The 26,296-nt window shown below is 40.1% G+C and overlaps 1 protein-coding gene across 11 annotated transcripts in view; it reads right to left on the reverse strand.

Moving 5' to 3' along the window:
• LOC146330097 (nuclear factor 1 X-type-like) overlaps positions 1-22,438 on the reverse strand; it is a 133,951-nt gene extending 111,513 nt beyond the window's left edge. Inside the window, exons 1-2 of one of the 11 annotated variants that reach the window (XM_084715565.1) lie at positions 21,450-22,438; positions 11,030-11,113 (exon numbers count right to left, since the gene is read on the reverse strand). In XM_084715565.1, coding sequence (XP_084571691.1) covers positions 11,030-11,113; positions 21,450-21,452 — 87 coding nt within the window. In that variant the 5' untranslated portion in view covers positions 21,453-22,438. Of the gene's footprint in view, positions 1-5,336; positions 5,498-11,029; positions 11,114-21,449 lie in introns of those variants that run through there. The other 10 variants (XM_084715561.1, XM_084715563.1, XM_084715558.1 and 7 more) reach the window with 10 other exon arrangements.
• Positions 22,439-26,296: the final 3,858 nt, after the last annotated feature.

The following is a 26,296-nucleotide window of genomic DNA, read 5'->3' on the forward strand; positions in this document are numbered from 1 at the left end:
GATGCATCAGGCAGAAATCATGTTCATGGATGAGGTCATTTAAAAGTTTTATTTAAGTTACATTTTGTCACGTGTGCTAAGTTCCTTCCTCACTCTCTGACGTATCCGTCATATCCCCATATTTTCCCAAAAGTTATAGCGACTAGCTAGAAACAGCTAGCAGGAAACACATTGTTACCCTGAATAAATTATGTATTTCTTTGTGTTTGAACATTGTTGGAAACATTTGGGATAATGAAGGGTACAATTCAACAAAATATAAAAAACATAGGTCTCCCATTTTTAGGCATTTTAATGTGGACATGTTTCTTATTATAACTTTAAACATGATGCACAATGTGTGATTTAAAATACATGAACTCAATTTAAACGTCTTAAAAAACCTCAAGAGTCAGCACGTCCCTCACACAAATCTTTAACTTTTTTATTTCTTTCTTTCCATGTAATCAAAATTTATTCAGACACTGTTTAACTGACATGGACATGTTGTGCCATTTCCCACTTCCCTGCACTCCTTCCTCCATCCCATCCCTCCGTCCCTGCCTACCAGCTCTCACTCTGGGCCAAAGCAGTGTAAGGTGGACCTGGTCGGCCTCCAGCAGAAAGGATGAATAAGTAAAAAGAACACAATGTACCCCTGGGTTCTGCCTGCAACCCACTGCCTGCCTGCCTGCCTGTCGTCCTGGCACAGTTGGCAGGCCACTTTTTACCCTGCCTACCGTCCGTCCACTACTTTCCCTGCTGCCTTTGCTGTGCCTACCGACTAGCTCTGTGCAGGCAGGATTAGTGTGTGTGTCTGTGTGTGTGCGTGTGTGGTGCAAAGTGATGCCGGTAAGGATTGGTATGTTACCAGATCATGCAGGCCCACCTCGGCTTACACCAGCACTGCAGCCATCACCATCCGGTTCCACTGAAACCAGAACCGAGGGCTGACGCAGGAGAGCCATCGGCCCAAAACGGGGCAGGAGTAAGAAACACACACGTACTGTACACGCACACACATGGACAGGTATGATGGCCTGACGTGGACATAGGCCTTGAACTTGATTTTTAATTAATTGATTTTGCTGAAAACAGGTGAACATAATAAAACATTATTCGACTAAAAGGTCTTTTCCTAAAAATGTGTACATTAAAAAAAATTATCTATGACCCACTAGAAGTGTGTGACGGTGTCTGTATCTGCAGAAACCCTGCCCTTTGCCTGTATTTTCTTGTTTTCTTATTATTTTGTTGTGCTTGAGATGCTTTACCAACCCAATATGTTGATATTTGACAACCTCAGAACAAGACGCAACAATCACCTTCTCTTCTGGTGCAGATACAATCAGTAGCTGACAAATCCTGCATATTCTACCTTAAAAAAATGTTTAATTTAGAAGATATTTAGGACAATATAAGTCTACAAACTGATTGCGTGGGCTCCACACATATTGCCACACAGACTTCATGCCTCTCCATATGCACTGATTCACAAACACTTTAGTTGAGATGATAAGTTCTTTTATATCCATCACCAAAGATACTGACTACAAAATCTCTTTTTTTTCTGTTGCTATGGCTATATGGCATGGCTACAGTATGTGCGGTTTATGGTTTTCACTGCGTGCTTTCAAGTGCTTTGCCAATCTGCACGGCTGAGTGAATTTCAAGGATTCATTTGATCTCCAAAATCTAAAAAAACACTTCAGATGTGCAAAGAATCGGACATGAAGCGCTTATGAGCAAGAATCGAGCAAGCAAATAAAACTTTTTTTCTTTTCTTTTTTTTTTTTTTTGCGGGAAACAGTTAAACAATCTCCCGCACAGTGTTAAACATCTCAGAGAGGGAGAGAAAGAGAGAGACAGAGAGTTTGCAGCAAAAGCTTCAAAAGTTGGCAGTGTTTGTGAGAGACGCGCTTGTATATTAGCAGCCCACATCTCATTTGGATAAGCGGGACTTAAGTGGAGTCTGAAATAATTGATTTCAAAACGCAGCACATAAAAGTTTTAATTAACGACGCCTCCGCGACCTTCAAACCGCATTAAAACTTTATGCAAATGCATTTCCGTCACAGGGATGTGAAACAATGCCACGTAGCCCGTAAAAAACCTCCCGGTGCTGTTTGGCAAGTGCATGTGTGCACCACTTTTGGCTGATCGGGCCCGTCACCTACCTACCAGGCCATTCCAGCAAAGCTTTTATCAGCATTAATAATACATTGTAGATTGTTTACACCGCTTTTGCATGTTTTCTGTGATTTGTGAATTATTTACATGAGTGAGATCGAAGAACACAGTCTTAATGGAGTCATAGGGCGACAGGAGTTATGGGCACATTACGCACATTATGATCCACGTGTGACTGGGTGTGGACACACAAAGAAACTACAAACAATCCCGCCTTTTGCAGCTTCAAGCCACAGATCATTAAAACGGGCGATTACAGCTCATTAAAGGCGGACGTTCACGTCCAGTTTAAATCACAGGTGTGAAACAGAAAGGTATCACTCACAGGCCTACCTACAAGTAGGACGCACGGACGCTTTTCGAGTTAATTTTTGACTGGTGTTATCTTTCAGCCGGCGTAATATCCTCTAAGTACAAGCACAAGTTCTCAAGGAGATATGAGAGAATGCAAACAAACTCAGCCCTGCTTGATATCCATCAGTAGGAGCGGGAGAAGACGCAATAACAGCAGCCTTAAGCAGATCAATATGTATCGCGCATATGGGCAGCACGCGTCCATGCGGCGCTCGTGTGAGAGGATCTGCTGCCAATTAATTTTAATTAATGGAAAGAAAGAGGAAACTCGATGCGGACCTCTGCCTCATACCACCAGGCTTGGAAAATTATCTGTGCTAAATATGCAGTAGGGCTGTTGGACTTATTTTACGGAGCAAATCAAATAGAGTATTGATTAGAAAAAGTCTCAGTCGCTTTAAAAAAAAAAAAGAAAGAAACTCAACAGACGACAGAAAAGTCAAGAGAAAATAAAAAAAAGGAGCAGAAATGAAAAAGACAGACGCGTTTCGTGTGCAGTCTGTTTTGCAGCCATGCACGGCTTCTGACTTTGTTACAGTCGTAAAATAAAATAAAAATGAGATGTGATGAAATATCATTTTGCATGTGAGCAGTGCTGTTCTCTTGTTTCTGACAACTATAAACAATCAAGAGAAAACATATTGACGTCTGGTCAGGAGGCCTGAAATTATACTGAGAAGGAATCCTGCATGTTTTCCACGGAGCTCATCAAAGTCGCACACACACTGTTCTGCTTGAGATTGTAATTTATCTGCTTCATCACATGTTACGCAAAGGTCCAATATTATCAAAAATATAAATATTATATTATCCCATAATAGCATGTCAATGCAAAACAGCGTTAGTCTGAAAAGGAGAGGCCGTGACCTTCCTGCTGCATTGCAAATGTATACAGGCCTGAAGCTAAACAGGTGTGACTCCATAATGCAAAATCATTTCACAGTGTAAATTAATAAGCAAAAATTATAGTGCATAAGCCTGATGATTAAGTTTCTTGCAGTATATAACTCCTGACTAACGGAAGCTCTTGACCTCAGATAAAACCACACTGCCTTCTGATTAATACTGATATTATAATGTCTTGTTTAACTTGACCTTTAAAGACAGGTTTAATGATTATTTACTGGTAAAATACTGAAGCATAAAAATGTCTTTTAACCCAGTTTTAAATGCTGGTTAGCCGAGCGCCAGAGGGGAAAAACGGACCTGCGGCGGCCTGAAGCTGGAGCTCGGCGCGCCTGCAGCTCTCCTCTGTTAACTCTGCAGTGACTGAACTAAATGTCTCATCTGCATCTGCGAACTGAAGCTTCATTTAAAACTAGAATAACTTTAAATATGTGCTCATGAACGGTGCAAAAAGCGCGGCGCTGCAAGAAAAACAAAAAAGGTCATTTATGAGTTGACCTTTGCGGTTTGCGAGCTGTTATGTGATGTTGTTTAATTTACAAGTAAAACTATCTACACATCCACATAAGGCAAATTCAGAACGTGAAGAAAACATAATTACCGTGATGAAAAAAAAAAAAAAACATGAAGAGAGTAAAACATGCCACTTGTGTCAAAGCTGCTTAACCTTTTATTGTGTGAGCATTAATCAATTAAAGGTTATTTCTGCTGCACATTTTTACAGATATATAACAAAGCTAAGGGTGGATCCAGTCTTTAGCTGATAAAATAAAAAGATAAGTCTTGACTTATTTCTGCAGTGCTAGAAGTGCGTGCGTGCAGAAGGATGAGGCCCGAGAGGTCAAAATTGAGTCTGTCATTCTTCATTTAATAACAAAAAGTGACCTAAATATTAAAAATGGATATTTTAATTATATTATATATTTTATTCTATTGTTTTAAGACATATAAAACAAAAACTAACAGTTAATCACCTGTATATAACTCCTAACTGAAGCATTATCCCAAACGGCCTTTGAAATTACGCACAAGATAGAGCGAAATTTAATTTTACAGTCATTAGATCCATTTAAAAGTTCCCCTTTCTGCTCTATTTAATGTAATAACTATATAATTAAGGTAAATAATTTACAGTAACTTTATTCTTCAAAGGTAAACTGTATTTTATGATTAATCAAACTGCAACCATGCAGCTCGGACTCTGCACACAACACACGCCCACCCTTCCCCGTGTCGCCTTCAGGATGCCCCAAAAAACTTTTTATTTTCAAAAACGCTGTTGTTTAAGTGGACTAAACTAAACGAGGGATAGTTGTGAACTCGTCCACGGTGACCCTAAAGGCCCCCAGTGTCGACCGCCGCTGGAGACCGACCGGCAGACCCCCGTAACAGCCGCAAGTCAGAATATAAAAATATAAACTGTCCCACAACCCAGCGAGCCGTATTAAAACTCGATTCGTGGTTTATTATGTTTGTCGATAAAGCCGATTATTGCCTCTGGGCAGCTGTAATTAGTCGCCAACTGTCAGGGCACCGAGCCCTTCTTCCCCTTTCTCCAACCTCCGTTTTATATAAAATAGATTTGGGAGAAGCGCCATTTTCTACTCTCTAAACCATGCGCAATGAGACGCACAAGAAAGCCCGTTGGAGGAGTGCCATTAAAAAGAAAGGGGGAGAGAGAGCGGGAGAGAGGGAGAGAGGGAGGGAGGGAGGTTAAACACTATCGGGGAAAAGAGAGCAGAGCTGGGAAAAAAAGGTCCTTAAAACGCAACAAATGACAAGCAGCAGCACGGCAGACAACACAACACTGTAACCACATACAGTACAAACACACCGGAGGCGCACAGACCGGAAAAAAGCAGCGAAGAAGAGAAGAGGAACGGCGATTATTATTTTTTTTTTCATACCTGTGTCAAGCAGTAAGGGGAGTACATGGTTGTGTCTAGAGATGAAAATTGGAGTAGTTGATAATAAAGTTGGATGGAGGTTCGCTGCGGTGCCGCATTGCAAAGCCGCTGTGGCTCAGTCCAGGCTGTAACCCCGCCTCACTCACTCACTCAGTCACAGTGAAAGCTCCGCACTAACTTTAGAGGAAAGTTTTTGCTGCTCTCTCTCCCTCCCACCCTCCCTCTTTCTCTCTAACTCTCCCTCTCTCTCTCCCTCTCTGCCGCTTCTCTTTCACGTCGATTCACATCTAACTGTATTTAAAATTATCATCGGCTCTTCTTTTTTTTAAAATCGTTTTTTTTCCCCTCTTTTTTAAAAGATTCAGCGCTTCGCTAAAATCCCAAAGAGGAATCGCAGGATACCTTATCCCTGCAGAGATGTAGGAGCTTACAGTGCGCATGTGGTACTCAGTGGTGAGTGAAGTCACCTCGTCGTGTTTTATGTTAGGCTATTTTATGAAATCAGAAGGTATATAATATATTTTTTCTATAATATTTCCATCTGAACATGCAGTTGTGCAGTAGTATCTGTCGCCATCCTCCTTATATTTAGTGCAGCATTTTTTTTCCTTGCTTTTCTTCCCATGCAATAATCATTTTGTCATAACGTTATCGCATTTTTTTCTTAATCTCGTATCGATAGAACAGATAATAACAGCGTAGACAGACAGATAGATAGAATGTTTAGTTTAGTTTATTAGGATCTGCATTAGCCAGAGCACTGCAGCAACTATTCTTCCTGGGGTTCACAAAAGCTTTACATGCCACTACAATTTACATCATAACACAAAATATCTATCTATAAAGACTAGAACACTCATAGAAACAAGACAAGACAAGCTCCCAACAACACAAAGTCCATATAATGATATTCAATGACTTAATTCATAGTTAATTCCATTATCTTTACACTGCACAGATAGATAGATAGATAGATAGATAGATAGATAGATAGATAGATAGATAGATAGATAGATAGATAGATAAGAAAGTTCCAAAATTAACAAACATGTAGTCAACATTTCTGCCTCACAACTGATAGTTTGTTCACTGTTAAGTTACCACTGACTTTATGACTCCTTGGTATTTTATTGCTAGCTAAAATACTATTTATCTCTCATGGTAACAATTTAAAATTCCAAAGAAACCTTGTAAGATTTAAAGTTTTTTTCCAGAGTATGCATATAGTGTATTTTTGACTTTGTAAGTATTGAAGCTAAACTTTTGTAATCAGTCCAGAGCAAATGCAAATGCTTTAGGAGGCAGATTTCCTCACAATTATCTTTTTCCACTTTCATATCCTTAACCGTTACACGAAATGCAGAAGGAAACCCACGTGTGGCCAAAAATAGAAACAGAGATTTGAAATTTACAACTGAGATTTCTACTACTGCTGCTGCTGCGGCAGCCTGTTTGGTCAGTCCCGTCAGCTGGAGAGTGACACAAAGCTTTCAGCACACAGTAAACTCATTCAAGTGTCTTAAGTGGAAGAGGCCCCCCTGTTATACTGTAAATGAAAAGTGTGCAGTGGACAAAGTGTTTGATGCAGCGGAAACATCAGCTCCAAAGTTATTTGTGTTTAATTCATTTTACAAGGTGTCACGGCTGGATTTGAGGCCCGAGTCTTGGCTGAGGATGGTCGTTGCTGCGCAGTTTGGGTACGAGAAGCTCCACGCCTTCTAACCCCACATTATATTTCCAATAGAAGGAGCATTCAAATATTCTTAATATTTCCGGGATCTCCTTGAATGTTTCCAAAGAGCTAAACACGTCCAAAGTTATTACAGCAAGTTGAACAATTGTAATTTATTCAGCTGTGATACCCCTCGGATTCCTGTTTTTCTCTGTTTTTAACCCTGTCCAAGTTATATTCCAGTGTACTGTGAATGTATACGGAAACAAAAGCTACCTGAACTTGGACGAAGTGGTCTAAACCGGTTTCATTGTGACTTCTATTGTATGGAAGCGATACACTCTGTTTCTAATCAGGCTTGGCTTTATCCTCGCCCGCTCCCTGCTCCTCAGCCTAATCAAACTCATATATGCAGGCAGAGTGCCTGCAATTATACATAAGCCCCTGCCTTGTGCATGTGTGTGAGTGAGAGTGTTTGGAAGTGTGTGTGTGAATACAATTCTGCATGTGTGTATGTGTGCGCAAGGGTGCGGTTTTCGGGGGTTGAAGTCACCCCAGAGCTCGAATGCCAAGTTTTTCAGGGGGATATGAAGCTGTGCAGCTTTACGAGACCTCAGCCTATGTTGGATACTTAGACACTCACACCACAGACACACATGCATATAATATACAATATATACACACATACATGTGCGCTCACACACGTACACAGCCACAAATGTCTTGCGGTCAAAGATATGCTGGCAGGAGCAGCTAGAAAAGGAATTAGATTCAGAAACAGGAGAAAAAATACAAAATAAAAGTGGAAGAAAGTGAGCATATTGAGGTGTAGCTCGTCTATTCCTTTCCCATAGTCTCTCCTCTTTCCAAACCACACCCCAACACGGCACAGGCCCAAACCCCAAAGCCTTTGTGTGCTCCCTCGCTTTCTCTCTTTTTCCTTCGCTCTACCTCCTTTCTATTCTGCTGTGGTTCTTTTTAGTGACCTTTTTCTATCTTATAATCTTTTCGCTCTTTCTTTCTGTCGTCTTAATCACACACACTGTCCCTCTGGTCCGTCTGTCTGACTTCAGCGTCCGTCTTTGTGTCTTTGGCTGCAGCCTGGACCAAGACGACCATCTCAGTATTCAACACAGGCGCTTGGCTGCAACAAACAAACTATAGCAACCACAGGAGTTACAAAACACTGACGCTCAGGTTTTCTTTCCAAACTCTCCCTCTTTATTTCTCTTTGATCAAACACGTCCCCTCTGACCATCACCTTGAAAGCCCCTGGAGCGCGCAGGGCTCTAGTGGATTCTGAGTTTGCCATTAAAAAAGCACACGAGAAAAACATATGGTGTGTCTAAAGTTAGCATGTTGTGGTCTCCCTTTTACACACAGCACTGCCCATATACTTGCTGTTTACCATCGCCTGTGGCTAGGCCATTAAATATTGAAAGTGATGTAGCATACTGATACTGCCATTAGCATGCTAAATGTGTGAGACAGGTGGTTGAGGCTGCCTTTGAAAAGGCAGGAAATATGTGAACGGAAAATGTGTGTAACTGTGCCGTTTACTACGCTGTACAGTGTAAATATTGTTGGAGTAAGCTGTTTATGTGTGCTCTGGGAGGGAGCACGCCAGTCAAATGCATACAGGCATATGCAGTCAGAAAGAAATGGCTGACTGGCCGTTATGGCTAACAAGCATATCATACACAGTGCGGATCCCAGAGACTCTATGGATCTGTTTGCAATCTGAGTGTGTGTGCAGAGCAATGTGTTACGCCTGCTGCTTTTTATGTGTTTACTGTGTGAAATGGCTGCATATACGTTTTGACTCGACTGGTTTGGATTACTGCCCTTCTACCGTGTTTGGATTCAACAGGAAGAAAACGTATAGATTTATATTTCTAGTCTGATGTCATAATTTCATACTTAAAGCGGTAAATTCAACATGTCAGATTACAGCACGGAGGGCAAAGGAGCGGTTTTCCAGACACAGTTGTCTATAAAGTCAGCCTGAAAGACGATGTGCTGTTTAAACAAAAGAGAATAAAATGACCACACACCACACACGCAGAAAAAAAACAAAACAAAACAAAAAAAATCTCATATCTTTACTTGTATGAACCCTCATCCCATGAACAAATTTAACACACGAAGACTAAACACTGTGATCACTGGCCAAGAATAAACGACTATAAAAAACAACCATCTTAGTTTACTTATTTTTTTCTTATCACAGTATTACTTGTGTAATTGATGTCATCTGAAAAAAAAAATATTGAGCAGATGCTCTTTGCATTCTGGGAATAATGTGGGTTTTTACACCCACCCAACCAAACAACTGAATGATAGAAAACTTAAAATAATAATTATTTGAAAAACTGTCAACTATGTCTAAAAATTAAATTTAACGCTGACTCCTAATTTCAGACTAGAGTCAAATCCCAGTTTCCCAAGACAGGCCTTGAACCCTGGTCTGTGCTTAAACCATTCAACCAGTGCAATCTCTTGTCTCAGGGACTTTGCCATGTGAATTTGGGTGTGAATAGCCAAACAGCTGATATTTGCCTTTTCTCACCTGGGTGCGAACAGACAGTCCAGGTGATTATTTCTTTAGGAACATTGCAATTAATTTGAGTATTGTGTAAAACTAAAATAGAGGAAATGTGTGTCTGCTGTGCCCCTACCCTACCCTACCCATAGTGTGTGGGACTTAGTCTGCAGCCCCCCAGGACCCCAGTATATTGGTATTTTTAAAGAGACCACCAAAAAACTTTGGATTTCACCCAGGGGTGGTGCCTTACGTCCTGTGTCACATAGAGTGTTGTGTGCCTGTCGGCTCTCAATGGGTTGTCTCATGACTTTTTGAAAAAAACATAACCTGAAATGTAGTTTATATTAAAGATTAAAAATACAAGAGCTTTATTATAACTTCAAACAGAGATGATTTTTATTTTTTGTGATCATTGATTGACATAGATACACTACACTACACTAAATGTTTACTCCTTGTACTGCTGGCACTGTATTCTGATATCAATGTGAGTTAGTATCTTGCATCTATAGTATCAACAAGAGATATGAGACCAAATAATATGTCCTCAAACTTCAAACCGATTTCATACTGTATACGGTCACGGAGCTCACCAACGCATGCTCTGCAATGTCCTGTCAAACCACGCCGGGCGAAATACCAAATTTTTAGGGAGACCTATTTTTAAAAACACTAATTACAACAGAACAATGATATGAAGGGAAAATTGATTGACAAAGCCATGAAAAATTGAAATGGCAGAATAAAGCACCTGTGAGATCTGACAAAAAGTATACCTCTAGAGTCTGCAGGTACCACCGCACCGCAGGATTAAGGTTAATGTTGTGCGTTTTATTTCATTTTAACTGGCTGCTGGCTTTGTGCCCCACATGAGGAAAATGTGTGTGGACTCTGCTACCAAGCCAAAACTACTGAGATACAGTAAATTAAACTTATGGTAAAAATACATGTAACATAAAAGTGACATTTTGAGGAAATACGATGTTCGTGCAGGGCACTGTTACCACACGTCAGCACAGTCGACACATGGTTTCAGGACATCCATGATGACATGAGGGAGATTTTACAGGAAGAGGATATGTGGGTATTCTAACGGGCACAATGACAACACTCAGAAATGTGTGTGTGTGTGTGTGTGTGTGTGTGTGTGTGTGTGTGTGTGTGTGTGTTTCCTGGACACATTAACCCACAGAACCTCCAATTCAAGATCTAAAGAATGAAGATAATATAGTGGTTGACATCCCCATGGTGAAGTCTGACCCTGTAAAAATTATTCTGCAACATGCACTGATGAGTCTTTTGTACTCTGAATACTCTCCTCCTCTTGACTGCGGTAAATCTTTGTAAAGGAGAAAAAAAGAGATTCTTTTTAATGGAGTGGGCCTGTTTAAGTGTCCAGGAAATAAATCGGTGAGACATGACAAGGACAGACATAGAGAGCTTGTAGTGTGTGTGTGTGTGTGTGTGTGTTTATACCCTATATGTATCAGACACAAGGAAACATTCAGGCATCCCTGGGCCTCTAGAAGGATCGTCGTTCACCAGGTACGTGTCAGTAGCCTAAAAAAAAGAAGAAAGACATAGTTATTTAATTAAAACTTTCAATCAATTGAGTAATACAGTGATTTTTTTCATAATATTAACAACTCTCTTAGGAAGCAGATCTCAATCATTTTTGGCACTAAGGCACTAGAAATTCTGGCATTTGGAAATTTAGTGGCTGCTTAAACCTGTTACTTTATATGAGCTTCCAGTAAGAATAAATTTGCAATGAATTTAGAGATCGATACGGACAATTTTAATCATTGAACTGTCTCAGTATTTTACCAAAATACAATATTTTGTGTGGCATTTGTTATTTAACAAATTTTACGTGTCACTAGCCCTAAGATGTAATACCCGTAACAAAAAGTTTGCACATTCACATAATTCTGAGAATATATTCAAATCCCAATGAAAATTTGTAACCGATCGTGTCCTGAAGTCACCCTGAGCAAACATGAATGTTTTTTGGTTCCACTGAGTGAGACAACTCTTACAATTTACCTGTACTACTGTATATGAGACAGCCTCTGAGCCTCATAACCCCAACTGGTTTCATTTCTCCACAGAAAGCACAGCGCCTGCTAACAACACTTTGCACTATACATCCCCAGCCAGACTGTCTGTAAGTACCAGTGTGCATGCATGCATGTGTGTGTGTAAGTGTGCATTCAGGGAGCTTCATTTGTATTCTAAGTCAAGCAGGCAGGCAGGCAGGGTTCTGGCAGGGCCCGGAGCTGTGAAATGGGCTCTCCTTGCAGTTCTGCCGTTGATTGGATCAACCTATCCCACTCTACTTAGCCGAAGGGAGCCCAAATCCCACAGCCGCTGTGCCGTTCTGTGAAATCCTATTTCATTTCACAACTTTAACGGATAAAAAAGCGTGCACACACGCTTGTGCCAGCCCGAGACCCCATGCCACATTTATTTAGCTGAACAGGAGCAGAGAGAAAACAGTGTCTCTGGTGTGTGGAAACGCTTAAATGCACATACGTATACTCTCACCCTCTTGAAAATATAATCACCTGCGCATACAGTATGTACGTTTTTTTTCCACGCCCATGTGCTCATGGCCACGCACACAAACGCACAGAAACACACACACAAGCACACACCAATGCACACGTGCATGCCACTTACGCAGACACACAGACACAAACCCCATAATAAGAGCCAGACATTGGCAGACCACACAGCCCTGAGTTGTGGTGAAAACAAAGGCTATTCATATCCTTCGCAATGAGAGGTCTGTACAGCTAACTCTCTTTCTCTCTCTCTCCCCCATTTCTCCCCTCAGCTTTTTATTACAGATAATCTGCACTCGCAAACCTTCCATTTTTCTGCAATTGTGCGATTTCTAATCATCTTTATTAGTCCATAAACATGTTTTTTTTATTTTTAGTCTCTCTTTATAGCTGAGGCCTCGAGCTCCTTAAGGGGGCAACACAGTGCCCATTGTTGAGTTGCAAGAAGAGGATGAAGCCAGGAACGGAGTGAGAGAGGTCTGCTGATAAGGCTGCACAGCATTATGGGAATGGGGCAGCAGAGTTCCTCAGATGCACACATACACATACATGCTGATACATATAGTAAAAAATAAGTACCCGCCAACATTATGTGATATTTATTGTTATTTTATTTTGTTGTCGGCAGGATACGTGAACCAAACTTAGCTTAAAACAAAGTCCCGTCCTGACACACACACACACACACACACACAAGACAAAATGCAAACACTCAAAGTCTGCCAGACCACGTGTGATAATGAGACGATGCATTTGATTGGCTGGTGGTCAGAATAATGGCCCGGATCCACGGCACCTGTGTGGTGGTCCAGCACCAGCACGAGCCTGCCGACTACCAGCAAACAGTCCACAATGCATCAGGTGTGCCGGAGCATCTGTGATTGGCTGTCCCCGGCCAGAAACAGGGTCAGGTGCACTAGCGAGCCTTGTCTGATTGGTTGAGCCAGACCCAAAAAGCTGCGGGTGGGAAAGAGCTGTTTTCATTGGCTGCCACTGCCTCATTCTGCTGGTGAATGGTAGTCTGGGAGGATGGCACTGGGACAACTGGTTCAACTGGGAGTGTGTGAGGAAACATATTAACTATTTGAGAATCTGTGTACATATGTAGGCCTTCATATACAGACATTTTCAAATACTTCTCATCCTTTAGTTTGACCCAAACAGCTCTTTGAAACAATGCACAAAAAATATCAACTACACTCCAACAATAGATCATTTGCTCTCATTTCATATTAACCAACCAACAAAGAAGAATTTAAACGCCCTCTTTATGTCGTCAGCCAAAGAAACAGGTGTTGATGAACCTCAATCCCATTGTGCAACAGTGAATAACATGAAGCTAATGAATAGGCTAAGCTCTGTACCTGCCACTGGGGAGGCCAGAACATACTGACTCCCTTTGTAGTAAACCCCAAAAAAACTCCAGGGCCCCCAAACACTCTCTCCTGCAGCAGTGTATGAATTATATATTGTACTATATATATAGAACATATGCCCGGCCCATATGGCCAGCCCTGAGCGAAAAAATCTCAAAGCCCTCCTTAATTAACATTTTAGAGGGAAGATTCGGAGGCGGGAGATTGAGTCAGTGACCTATTTGGAGTCCATCATCGCCCAATGCAAATGTGTTAATTGAGACAGATTTTCCCACTCCACAAATATGTGGAGTAGGGGATGCGATGGAGGATTTTTTTTTGTCTGAGCCATCTGATCTAAGGTAGGGGTATAGGATCTGTTTTAAACTGTCTTTCCTCCACTGACAAAAGAAGACACTTCTCTTTCACTTTCTCTCCTCACTATCTCACACAGCCTTTCCTTGGCTCGCTCTCTATCTGTCTCTCCCTCTCTCTGGGTATATGTGTTGACGACCATATGGCCAAATTCTTTGGAGGTGAGATCTCCGAAACCTGCTCACACACTCACACGTGCACACATACACACACACCTCCACAGAGCTTTGCGTATGAAAGGCCCTGATGGTGGAATTTGTTCTCAGATGGCTCCATTTTAAAGCACATGAATGGCAACATATCAATGATCCTCCTCTCTATCTTTCTGTCTCTCTGCATCTCACACAGACACACACACACACTAATTCACCACCTACACACACACACACACACAAAAACTTACACTGCTCACACACCTGGTGCAATCTTTTGCTTGTTTCCAAAAAGCGTTTATTCTGGCTGTTGCACAAATCATCAGCCGCAACCACTATCAGCGCTGTCAGTCCATCTTTTTAAAAACCATAATTATTATCACCACCATTGTGTCTTAAACGCGTTTTTATCATCATGCATGATTCGGTGGCTGAAAATAACACTGCCAAGTTTAAGGCACAGGATGAAAATGGGGGGGATGGTGGAGAGAGAATGAGAGAGTCCAGCCAACCTGCGTGAGATGGCAACCACTTCAAAGACGCCGGGCCGCACCGGCGATCTGTTCCACGGTGTGTGAGGGGTGTATGAAAGGCAGAAATGGCCGCCGTGTGAGTCCCTGCCAAAGCTACCTCAGGGACAAATGTTGGAAAAATACAATTTTTCACACAGCCATCTCAGGGGGGGTGAAGGGAAAAACGGGGAGAATAAGAAAGAAGATGAGAAACTGAGGGGCTGCATTAAAAAAAGAAGGATAGATGGATGGCTGAGCAGAGTGGGGCTAATTATTTCACTCTACTTGTGAGTCCTGAAGGTTTTGTTGGGTCAGAAGTACAGCCAAGATGCAGTGCTGAAGATTGCATTAGGCTAAATTGTGCAGTTGTGTTTTACACAATAGTAAACGGTGGGATTCTGGAGAAGGCAAGAGGCACATGGTGTGAACAGTTTCTGTTAAGGAGCCCTGACTGCAGGAGGCAGGAGTACAATATAATTTCAGATGACTTAAGCAAAAAACAATTCGACATATGCCGGCAATTCAGCCCTGGGTGCATGTGTGTGTGCGGGGCTGTTTCTAGCTACATGCAGACTATATGTAGTTGCATGGGACCCCCAAAGCCACCAGTGGGTCCCTAAGCAGTGTAATGTAGTGATGATCTGAGTTCAGTGGCAGATCACTGCCATTCGGTATCCCTGTCGGCCTGTCTGTCCAGAGACCAGTGAGGAAGTTTTACTCTGTCACATGTTATATCAACACATCACTCAAGTGAGCACACTTTGCAAGAATGCTAGCAGCTAGCTGGGAGAAGTATATGATTAATCACAATATAATATAATAAGTTTATAGCTTTTAATTCCTATCATCCTATCATTTAAAATAAACATTTTAAGAAAAATTCAGCATATATCTCTTTATACGATACACTATGATACCATTAGTGGTGCAACTAACAAATATTTTTATTATCCATTCATCTGCTGATTTTTTCACGATTAATCGCTTAATTGTTTAGTCTGTAAAATGTCAAAAACTTATTTAAAAAAAGCTTGTCACAGTTGATAGAGTGTAAGCCCCATATACCGAGGCTGTGAGTCCTCTGCAGTAGCTGTGGGTTTTGACTCCCACATGTGGCCCTTTGCTGCATGTTTCTCTCCCCCTTCCCTGTCTTCACTTCAGTTGCCCTATCATATCAATGCTCACCGCAATTTCCCAGAGCCCAAAAATGACATCTAGAAATTGCCCCCTTTATCCAACCAAAAGAACCAAAGACTTATAATTTAATAATACAAAAAAAGCAGCAAATCCTCACATTTAAGAAATTGGAACCAGTAAATGTTTCACACTTTTGCTTGAAAAAATGAAGGAAATGATTAATCAATTATCAAAATAACTTCTTTCTTTCAATTTACTAATCAACTAATTAGGTAGTTCAAGGTATGATACACTATGAAATTCATTTTGAAAGATTATACTCAGATTAAACAAACAGAACACATATGACACCTACGTCAAACATGAAAACACAACAAACAATCATGACAAATACACAGTGCCTGTCACATGTGACACGCCATGTCACTAAGTCACTCATATGAGCACACTTTGCAAGAATGCAATATATATGTATATATATTTTTTTTATTCTTTAACAAATTTATTCTTGTCAATAAAAATGAACATTTTAAGATACAATATGATACAACTTTATTGTCAAAGACTGAAATTAATTTTGCATCTTTGGGCACCTTCTGTTCAAAAATATTATATTTTGATGTTTGATATAATAAGATATAATTCAAATGAAGAAAAATGCAGCAAAACATAAATTATTTATGCAATATGGTACAGTACGGCACGGTATGGTATGGTATGGTATGGTATGGTATGGTACAGTACGGCACGGTATGGTGCGGTGCGGTGCGGTGCTGTACGGTGCAGAATGGTATGGAAGGGCACGGCATGACATGACACAACACAACACAACACAACACAACACAACACAGCAAAACTCTATAGCCAGTACATACTGAAAATAATTTCACTCACAGATGAAGCATACAGTGCACATATGACACTTTCCACAAACGTACAACAAGCAGTCATGACAAATATTAAGTGCATATCACATTATATCCTCTGGGTTTAGAGCTCAGTTAGCAGCACACTGATTTTGGTTTAGCAACAGGATAGACTGATGTATAAAACTATTATTTTGCCTGTTGTGCATATACGTATGTGTACGCATATTTGGCAGATGTAATTCCATTCCGTTTTTTTTTCTGGAATTTTTCAGGATTTTCTTGATGTTGGGGAACCGCTGTGTTTCCTATTCATTATCATTATCTGTAGATTTAAAATGTTGGGGTCAACTTGAGATTTTTGATTTGAATTTGAGTTTTAAAAAAAGTTTTTGATCTAGCCTGCTGTAGTTTGATGACGTCGTGACGTAGCGTGATCATGGGATCTTTACAACCAATATATCTGATCAAAATCTATCTCCCATGACTCAGTTAGAATATTAAAGTTTTATTCACGTTACATTTAGTCACATGTCATCTTCCTTCCTCACTTTCTGAAAAATACTATTCCTTGTTTTCACAGAAGTTATTGCAGCTACCAACTGATTATCAACAGCTAGCAGGAAATGCAGTGTTACCCTGGATAAATTATCGATTTCTCTGCATATGAATATTGTTGGACACACATAATGTAAGTACACAGCTTAACAAAATATATCATATTTGTCTAGCGTTTTTAGACATTTCAATGCAGAAAAGTTGCATTTTGTGGCTTTAAAGTGCACCAGATTGATTAAATGATAATTTCATGCCACTGGACCACCTTAGAAGGTTTGGAATCCCTCCACCATTATTTCACAAAATAGGGGCCCCCAAAAAAATGTTGTATCAGGCCCGCAAAAAACTATAAACGGCCATGTGTGTGTGTCAAATCAAATGTGCTTTTATGCAAATCAGCTGGGTGAGGTGAAACTTTTGAATGCTTGAGTAACGAATGTGAAAGTATGCCAGCCCTAACAATGCAGTCCAGATCCCATGCAAAGAAATACATCCTTTCACCAAAACTGTTACGGTGAAACAAGTTTGAACAGAGCACACATTGTGACACACCCCAAGATTCGCTTGGCCTGGCACCTTGCCTGTCAACTACTGATCTTGCTCGACAGGCTGGCCTTAAGATAACAACCATGCCAAATGTAACACTGAACTTCCAGAGCTGCAACATTTATTTCTCTGCCCACTGCTCGCACTATACGCCACCTCCGTACACTAGGTAACCCAACGCCACTGGCACCTCTTTTCCTACACAGATCCTTTTTTAATGGCCAAACCACACTCAGTTAAGGCCTTGCCGCAGTGCCTATGTGCATTTAACAATGAGGTTTGGGCTGGTACAATCAGGCCTTTGTGTCACACAAGGACTGATCCATGGGGAGATTTTCTTGTGGTTATGGTTCTAATACAGCAGAGTTTACCACAAAGACCAGGAAGCATAGAGTTACATTACAAAACACACACACACACACACACACACACACACACTCAGTATGACTCAATAAAGCAGCACGTTGAGCTCGTGCAAAATGTCTCACCCACTTCCAACTAAACTCAAACGATACTCTAAAAATTTACTTAATAATATGCTAAGGTGCACGCCCACCTCCCGGCTTGGCACCAATAACAGTCTTGGCTTTGATTTGACTGACAGGTTCTGTGGTTGGCAGGTTTTTCTCTGCAACAACCGCGGTGCAACCAACTGTGAAATTATAGGCCTACAATCAAAACAAAATGAGGATTGTTATATCACTGCCAATTACTAAGCATTGTCTAATGGTGTGCTTACCTTAAGAAGAAATAGACAGATAATTGGACAACTGATATCACAAATCACATATGGCCTGTAATTTGACATTTTGAGGCCTGCCTGTGTTGTTGTGCAGGTATGACTGAGCCGCATCACGTAAACATTTTTGGCAGGTAACCTTGATAATAAAGTTATGTAACACTGATATTTAAAACGCAGGAAAATATGTGTTCACATCCTGCCGGTGTGACAGAGCGTGCTGACAGTGTGTCACTCATCTCATCTGGGGGACAGGAATCAAGTTGCTCCTATAAAGTTGGCTGCGTAGAGGCAGACTCATAGATGCTCTGTGTAGTTTTACTTTAGCTTACTGTTGATTACACTGAACGTCTACTCCGATATATGATGGATTCATAAGGCTGCATCATATGGCTCATAAGTAATATCTTAATATTTTTAGGATATGCAATGATGCCTGTTCAAAGGAGGTTTTCCTCGCCACAGTCGCCTTAGTGCTTGCTCTTGGAGGGAACTATTGATTTCACAAACAGTGCGGTCTAGACCTGCTTTATATGAAAAATGCGCTGACTTAACTCTCTTATGATTTTCTGCTTTATAAATAAAATTGAATGGAACTGAAGTTGAATATTTTTGATGAACACATTTTCACTACATACCAAAAAATCTCAAATAGTGCAAACATACGATGATGCATTGTTGTAGATTTAACTGCCCAATGGTATATTAAAAAGTTGGGTGATATGGATACTGATGTGTTCATAAAATATTAACATTATGAGATTTTTGATATGTAATCATCAATAATGTGGACATAATAACTAAATGGGTAAATGAAAATAACAGAACAGCTAGAAGTTCAGAAAATTATATCACTTCACTGTAATGCCTTTAAAACTAGGAAAAGACAGCACTTATTACAACATATCCAAAATCTAACAGGATATTTAGTGCCATACCATGATATTGATATGATATATATATATATATCAGTCCTATATATGGATTTGTTCTACCATATACAATCAGTTTAATAAATTAACATGAGTAGAATTAATGCACATGAGAGGAGTTTTTACTTACAAAAGCTATTTCAGTTATCGCACATATTCTTCTGTATTGCTTTTGCTTTATGTGACTATTTATTTATTTTTTGCTGTTTATTGTTTCTATCAATGAGACAAAGAAATTACCATTTCAAAATTAAATCAAAATAGTGTTCCAATATAAGCAATTCAATTTCATGTCTATGTTTATTACAGGAGGTCCAGACCACAGAGGACTTTTGACCTGCTGTTTCTGTGTAATAGTATTAATAACCCTGTTTAAAGGGCCACATTATTGATGCAATATGAACATTATGTTGCCAAAAAATGTCATTTTAGATCATGTGCATTCTGTATTCTTCCCCTCTAAAGTGTTGTATTCCTATGTTACTACAAAAACCTCCTAAAGACACTTCAGAATAATTAACCCTTGAATTAAAAGCTGAATATTTAACCAAAGACAAATCCACTTCTTGCTTTTATCTTTCCACTTACTATGTTGTTTGTTCTGCATTAAAACACAAATTCCTCCTATGTGTAAACCTACAAGAAATAATAAGCCTCATTCTCATTCGAGGTGCATGTCAAATTACAAAACACATGACATACAGTCAAATTATGACACCTTTACTGTAATCTTTTGGATTGATAATGAAGATCAATTATAATGTACGTCACAATCGTAGGGTATTATAATAATTATAATTTAAGGCCATTATAATTCAAAAGCTTTGAACTGCAGCATGATAGGGACTGTTTAATGTCAAATCACTTGAGAAAAAGCAGTGGGGAAAAAAACAAAACTGCAATGAGAAGATAATAAAAAAAAGAACATATATATCTCTAAATGCTGCAGGATTTAAAAATCTAATAAGATCATCATCATCTAACCAGATATGCTTCCTTTTTATTTTCTGATCATCATGAAGAGCTGCGGAGGTTCTCGCATCCACGCTGCTGCTGTCGTTATAAACCCTCTGAGCGCTTGTTCTGGGGGCACAAAGACGGTCTGTGTGTCACCTCACCTCCCCACCCCCTTGTAGTCGCTATAAAGTGTCATCAACTACGCAAATGAAGTGCCCATTGATAAAACACAACAGCAGCCGCCGCCTCACACAGAAAAAAAAAAAAACACAGACCGCGTGCAAGGTGGAGGAAACCGGTGCAGCAGCCCTGCATGCGGGCGTATAAAACGCTTGGATGTCGTCGTCATAATAATAGCAGTAATGATGATGATGATGATGATGAAAACTCACATGCTATCTCTATGCTGGCCGTTCAGATCTGCTCAGTCTGCAGTCGCTTGTGTGTTTTATTCTGTTTGATCTGAGCAGCGCAGGAAGATCAGCCTCCACTTTGTCAATCGGTGTCTACAAACGCCTCTGCAAACAATTCAGCCTGCAGCCTCTTAACCCACCACTGAGGCTAAATCAGTTTCATTTGGGAAACAAGTTTTTTATGTCATATAGCAGAGGCATAATTATGCAGCGTTATTGTGTCTTTCGGGGATTTTTTAAAGAAAATAGATGAAAAGGAGCGCAGTTCTATAAAAAAAAAGGAAAAAAAAAGATATTTTATGGTTAAAAATATATAGAAAGCTGCATTAAAATACAGTGTTATGTGGGTCACTCAGCATATTAAATGCTTTTTAATTTTTTTTTAATCAAAGTGAGTTTAGGTGTTTCTGAATTCTAAAAATTGGCAGGAAAGCAAGGTGATTACACTTATAACACACACACACACACACACCTCTCTGTCTCTCCCCTCTGACACACACACACACACACACACACACACGCACACACACACTCACAGGTGTGCTGTATCGTCATCTCTGGCCTCAAGCTCAGACAGCCAGCTCTCCCTCTGCACGTCCAAACAAAGTGCAGACTTTTACAAAGACATTAGAAACCTTTAAATAAAAAAAAAACCTCCGCAGCAGCAGCAGCAGCAGCAGGGATGATGCAGTTAAACACACGCAATGTTTGGTTTATTTTCAGTCCTATAGACTTTACCCTATAGACCAACCAACAGAGGGGAACTATTGAGTTACACAGCACGTACCATTATAGCGTGGGGAGATCTGCCAACCCTCTCAATGCCCCATTTTCCTTTAAAAGTTCAGCTTCCAAAAAAGTGAGAGAGGGAGTGAGGGCTGAGGGAGGAAGACTTGGTCTCTTCGCTGTTGCCGGAAGCAAAAAAAGGACCTTTAAACAAGTCGGCCTTAGGCCCAGATAGAAAAAAACACGCTCTTTCAAAAGTGGGTCCACTCTGCGAGAGATAGGAGGAAAAGGAGGACAGCAGCTCCGAGCCCTCCGTCTACCGCTGTTTGGCCTCAGATGCGCCCATGTCCAGCAGCAAGAAGTCAGGGAGACGTCTGCGTCAAAGTCCCGAGGTGCGTTCTTCAGCCGCCAAACTTGTCCAGCAGATTGGGAGACGCTCAAAAACTCCCCGAAATAATATTAATAAAAATGAATGGACGGGAGAGGAGAGGTGATGCAAAGTAAGTTGTGCTTCTTATATTTTTCCGTGTTGCAGTCGGGCAGCTTGTGTCTCCAAAACGTGTCCAAAAGCGGCTGTCTCCTGTGCCGCGCGTCCGATCTGTTTTACCCTCGTATCTCTCTCTCTCTCTCCTCTCCTCTCTCCTCTCTCTTGTTCCAAACACACACAAACAAGCGGCACGCACACACACGGTGTTACACACAAAACGGGGGGACACCCCTGGTCCCTCGCCGCCTCCTCCTCAAAGCTGACGAGATGAAAGAGCAGCTTGCGTTTTCGCTTCTTCAAATCGCTTCAGCCCCGCCGCCGATAAGCAGAATGCCTGCACTGCACTGCACTGCACGGCGACACGTAGCCAGTCGGTCTAACACGGGCTGCAGGCAGCGCGGGGCTCCCGGTGCCTCGGTGCGTAAAATGGAAGCTCTCTCCGTGCGCTCCGGCAGACAGACAGACAGCCTCCACTTCCCTCCCCAAAAAATATCAGCCACTAAATAGCTCACCTCAGCAGCGTGCGACCTGTTTACACGCACACACAGACACACAAATAATAGACGGGGGAATTAGGGCAGTTGTTTACAGTGAAGGTGGGGGCAGCGTCGAACTGGTGAATTATTAGGTGAATTATTAATAAAGCGAGCGGTGTGCAGTCTGTCGCGGAGAGAGCGGAGCGGCCAGGGGAGCAGCTGGGGCTTTAGGAGAATTAGGAGGACCAGGGGCTAAATCACGGACGGCGGGGATTAGGGCTGCACTGGCTCCTACCTACCGCCTGCATGTACTGGAGGTTTCAGGCACTGTGGGCACTGTGGGCATGGCCGGGCACGACCCGAGCTGCTCCCATGTCTGATTTCACTGGTGTTTCAATATTACAATCTGGAGCTATAAGGTTATTGGGTTCACTTTAGGAATAAATAAGAGATCTCTGTTTTCATGCAATTTACCACCAAAATATTTAAATAAAGGATTCACCAAAATATTAAAAGCCTCTGTCAGTTGTCAGTGTGTCCCCAGGAACTCTGAGGATATGAGGAGGTTCAGAGGGCTTTGAAGGCATATTTTGAGCTTGTTTGTTGAATGAGGTTAAATTTATTCTGTTAATTCATCCTGGTGGTAAGTGTGATGGTGGAATTTATCGAGCTTTAACTTTAAAGCATTTTATAAACACTTCACACAGATTGATTGTCACAGTGTCTCCCAGCAGAATGACGCAGTGAAGCAACAGGATTAAATGTGACTGAGATATTACAGGCATATTGTAAGCCATAAAAGACCTGACTTTGGGGAAATAAGACAAAGAACACAAAATTTGCTTAAAAAAAAAAAAAAAAAATCAAAGTGCGCATAGTAGTTTTGGGGGTAGAGGCCTGACGCAGAAGCAGCAGCAGCAAGCAAGCAAGCAGGGGCAACAGAGACGTCCAAGACAAAAAGACAAGAGTAAAACACACGTGGACGTGCGCTCTGATTATTTAGGAAAGGGGCCAGAGAGAAGTTCAAAACGTTAGTGGAGTTTTAAATTAAGAAAAGAGTTATTTATGTAACCAGTACATGTCCTGGAATGAAAAGCCTCGAGTTTAACCGTTTTGATATAAATTGATTTGGCCAGCAGGACTTGTAGGGACACCATGGTGTCCAAAAAGGGGGATGGCACAAAGAAAATTGGCTCTCGGTAACTGCTGCATATAAAACTGACTTCTCCAAACATAAGAAAACGTAAAAGACTGAAACAATTTTAGAAAGCATGTTCAAATATAAAATCAAACCCTTGCGCAGCTCTGGCAACGAATCAAATTTTAAAAGCTGTCCTTTTTTGTTTTATACTCAGGTATTTTCACATTTCTGGCTTTGCTAAACAAATAAAAAGACTTGGTTTTAATCAAGATAACAGAATAAACATGTTCGTTTTTACTGCAGATGAATGTAGGATTATTGATCCTCGATAAATCAGTATTGAGCTCAACTGTGTGTCTGCGTGTAAAATGTTCCTGTTTTCACATATGCGTGTGTCGTTATCCGTCTTTCTTTAAAATCAGACGTTTAATGACATTCCTCCAACATGACGGCTTATCAATAATTAAATGTTGACCTCCCCACACATTTGGCCTCATCAATTATTCATCTGTAATTGAATTTGTGATTTAAGTTTTTGTTTCAGCCTAATTTGGATGATTCAATTTAGCACGAAAATGAGTCTGTGCTGGATGACGTTTGAGGGGTTTTTGTTTGTTTGTTTGTTAGAATTTTGAGGTAACGGAGGCCGTCATGGCTCCTTTACTCAACATCAGAGAGATAAAATGTGTCGTTTCTGTTGGTGCCATTAAAACATTAACATTAACCCTTTAATCAAAAGCTGATTCTGTTAATTAAAAGACATATAATGCAGCCTGACTCTAATTCCTCCTGCCCATTAAGAGTTATGGGCCATTTTTCTATACTTAAGTCGGAGATTTGATTTTATATTTCGATGTTATTTTGAAAATAAAATATTCTCATCACACCAATTTCATTATTTTTGACTATATAAATGTGCAAGAGATCAAATGTGAATATTTTATGTGAATATTTTATGACATATATCCCAAGAATCCTTGCTGAATTTGGATTATTGTGAAATTATTTTTAGCTGTTAATATTATTACTTGTAAAATGATCCCTGGTCATTAGTTTGGACATGCAACAAACTACAAGTTAACACTGTTGACAAATGAAGCAGTCACTTATAATAATGGAATAATTACTGGAAATGGTGAAGGGCTGAATATGTATCAAAATTATTATCAGCCTACTTTTACGCAAAAAAAAAAATTAACAACAACATAATCATCAAATCTCTGAGGTGAATAAAGATTCTTAAAATAGAAAATTAAACAACGACAGCAACAATGACAATAATAAAGCTAATAATAAAATAATATTAATGCAATAAAATATAATCCAATTTATAATTCCACACTGATAATTTATTGATTGAATGACATCAACCTGAAGCGGCTGTATAATATTAACAGTGTATACTTTGACCTTCCTTAATTTGTTCCATTTTGTTTGAATATTAATTCTGGTGTCTTCTTACAGATGCTGATGATGAGTGGGAAGCTCGCACATGCCCGACGGCCTGTTTGGAGAATGACCAGTTGATTGGAAAAACACCAAACTGTGCCTCTAAACCCCAAATAATCCCACAACACGATTTTTTCTTAACCCTTAATTAATTTACAAATTACAGTTTGTACAGTTAGACCGCACTGCGTGTTCTCAACCAGCACGACCGACCAAAGCCCGGGAAGTTAAAGAGGAAGGCCAGACACATTTTCTTTTCTACAAGTCTCAGGTAACAAAACTGCACCCGAAAACAATCATTAAAACCGAGAAAACGTTTTTCTAAAACGAAAAAAATGTGCGGCTCTGTGTCATACCTGTAAGAATCGAAGGTGACATTTGTTAGCATCACAATCAGGTGTTTATCTGACATATAAGTGGCCACTAATCAAAAATATCTTTTTAGGCTTTTTCAAGTAAACTAAATCTTAAGATATGGCCCGCAAACATGTTTCTGAAAACAAAAAAAAATGCAGAAAAAACACATGTTGTCTTTTACCAGTATATCAACCTGCAAAACGGAACTGAGGGGGAAATGCGCTACCTGTGAAGTTTATTTAAAAATGTCACAAACCCGCGTTGAGTTTATTCATCAGGTAGATTCATCATAATGGTGGATTTCAAAGAAAAAGGCCCAAAATTAAAGCACCTGAACTACGTGTGGATGAACTGTAAAGTGTTAAATTTCCAATAAAAACACGACGGTGGTCTTGATTATTATTATTATTATTATTTAAACAAATATAACTTGTCCTATTAATAATATAAAATATAATTTTGTCTGATTGCCAAAACAATGAGCCAAATTCGACATTTTCTCATTAATAAAAATCTGTAAACTGAATTATTAATCTTACATAGAGGACTTGCATTCTTCTATAAATGTGGTTTAAATAATAATTTATACTCCCTTGTCCTGATGCTGATGCACCATATGCTTGTAGTTGACCTCATTTCATTTCAGTGCAATAACTGCCATGATTTTCTTAAAATAATGTTCATGAAAATGTGGTCTGCTAGTCTCAATTTAACTTGATCCTCCTTAAAATAATTTAGTTTGAACCATCAAAATCATTAGATTGTTTTATTTTGTGGAAACGGGGTATCTAAAAATAAAATAACTCAAATGGTTTTTGTTATAAACCCTTGATTTATATTATTAAAACAACATAAAAAATAAAAATAGGAGCCACCCTCAGAAAAATAAATGAGTTTTGGTCCTTTTAAAAAAGAAAATATACTCAATTATGTCCCAAAAGTTACAAAACAAACTGTAGGAAATTTGTTGGCTTGACCGTCATGTGAGGCAACCTATA

The sequence above is a fragment of the Lutjanus erythropterus genome, chromosome 3 (assembly GCF_056507025.1).
Source record: "Lutjanus erythropterus isolate fLutEry1 chromosome 3, fLutEry1.hap2, whole genome shotgun sequence".
NCBI classification, from domain to species: domain Eukaryota; kingdom Metazoa; phylum Chordata; class Actinopteri; order Lutjaniformes; family Lutjanidae; genus Lutjanus; species Lutjanus erythropterus.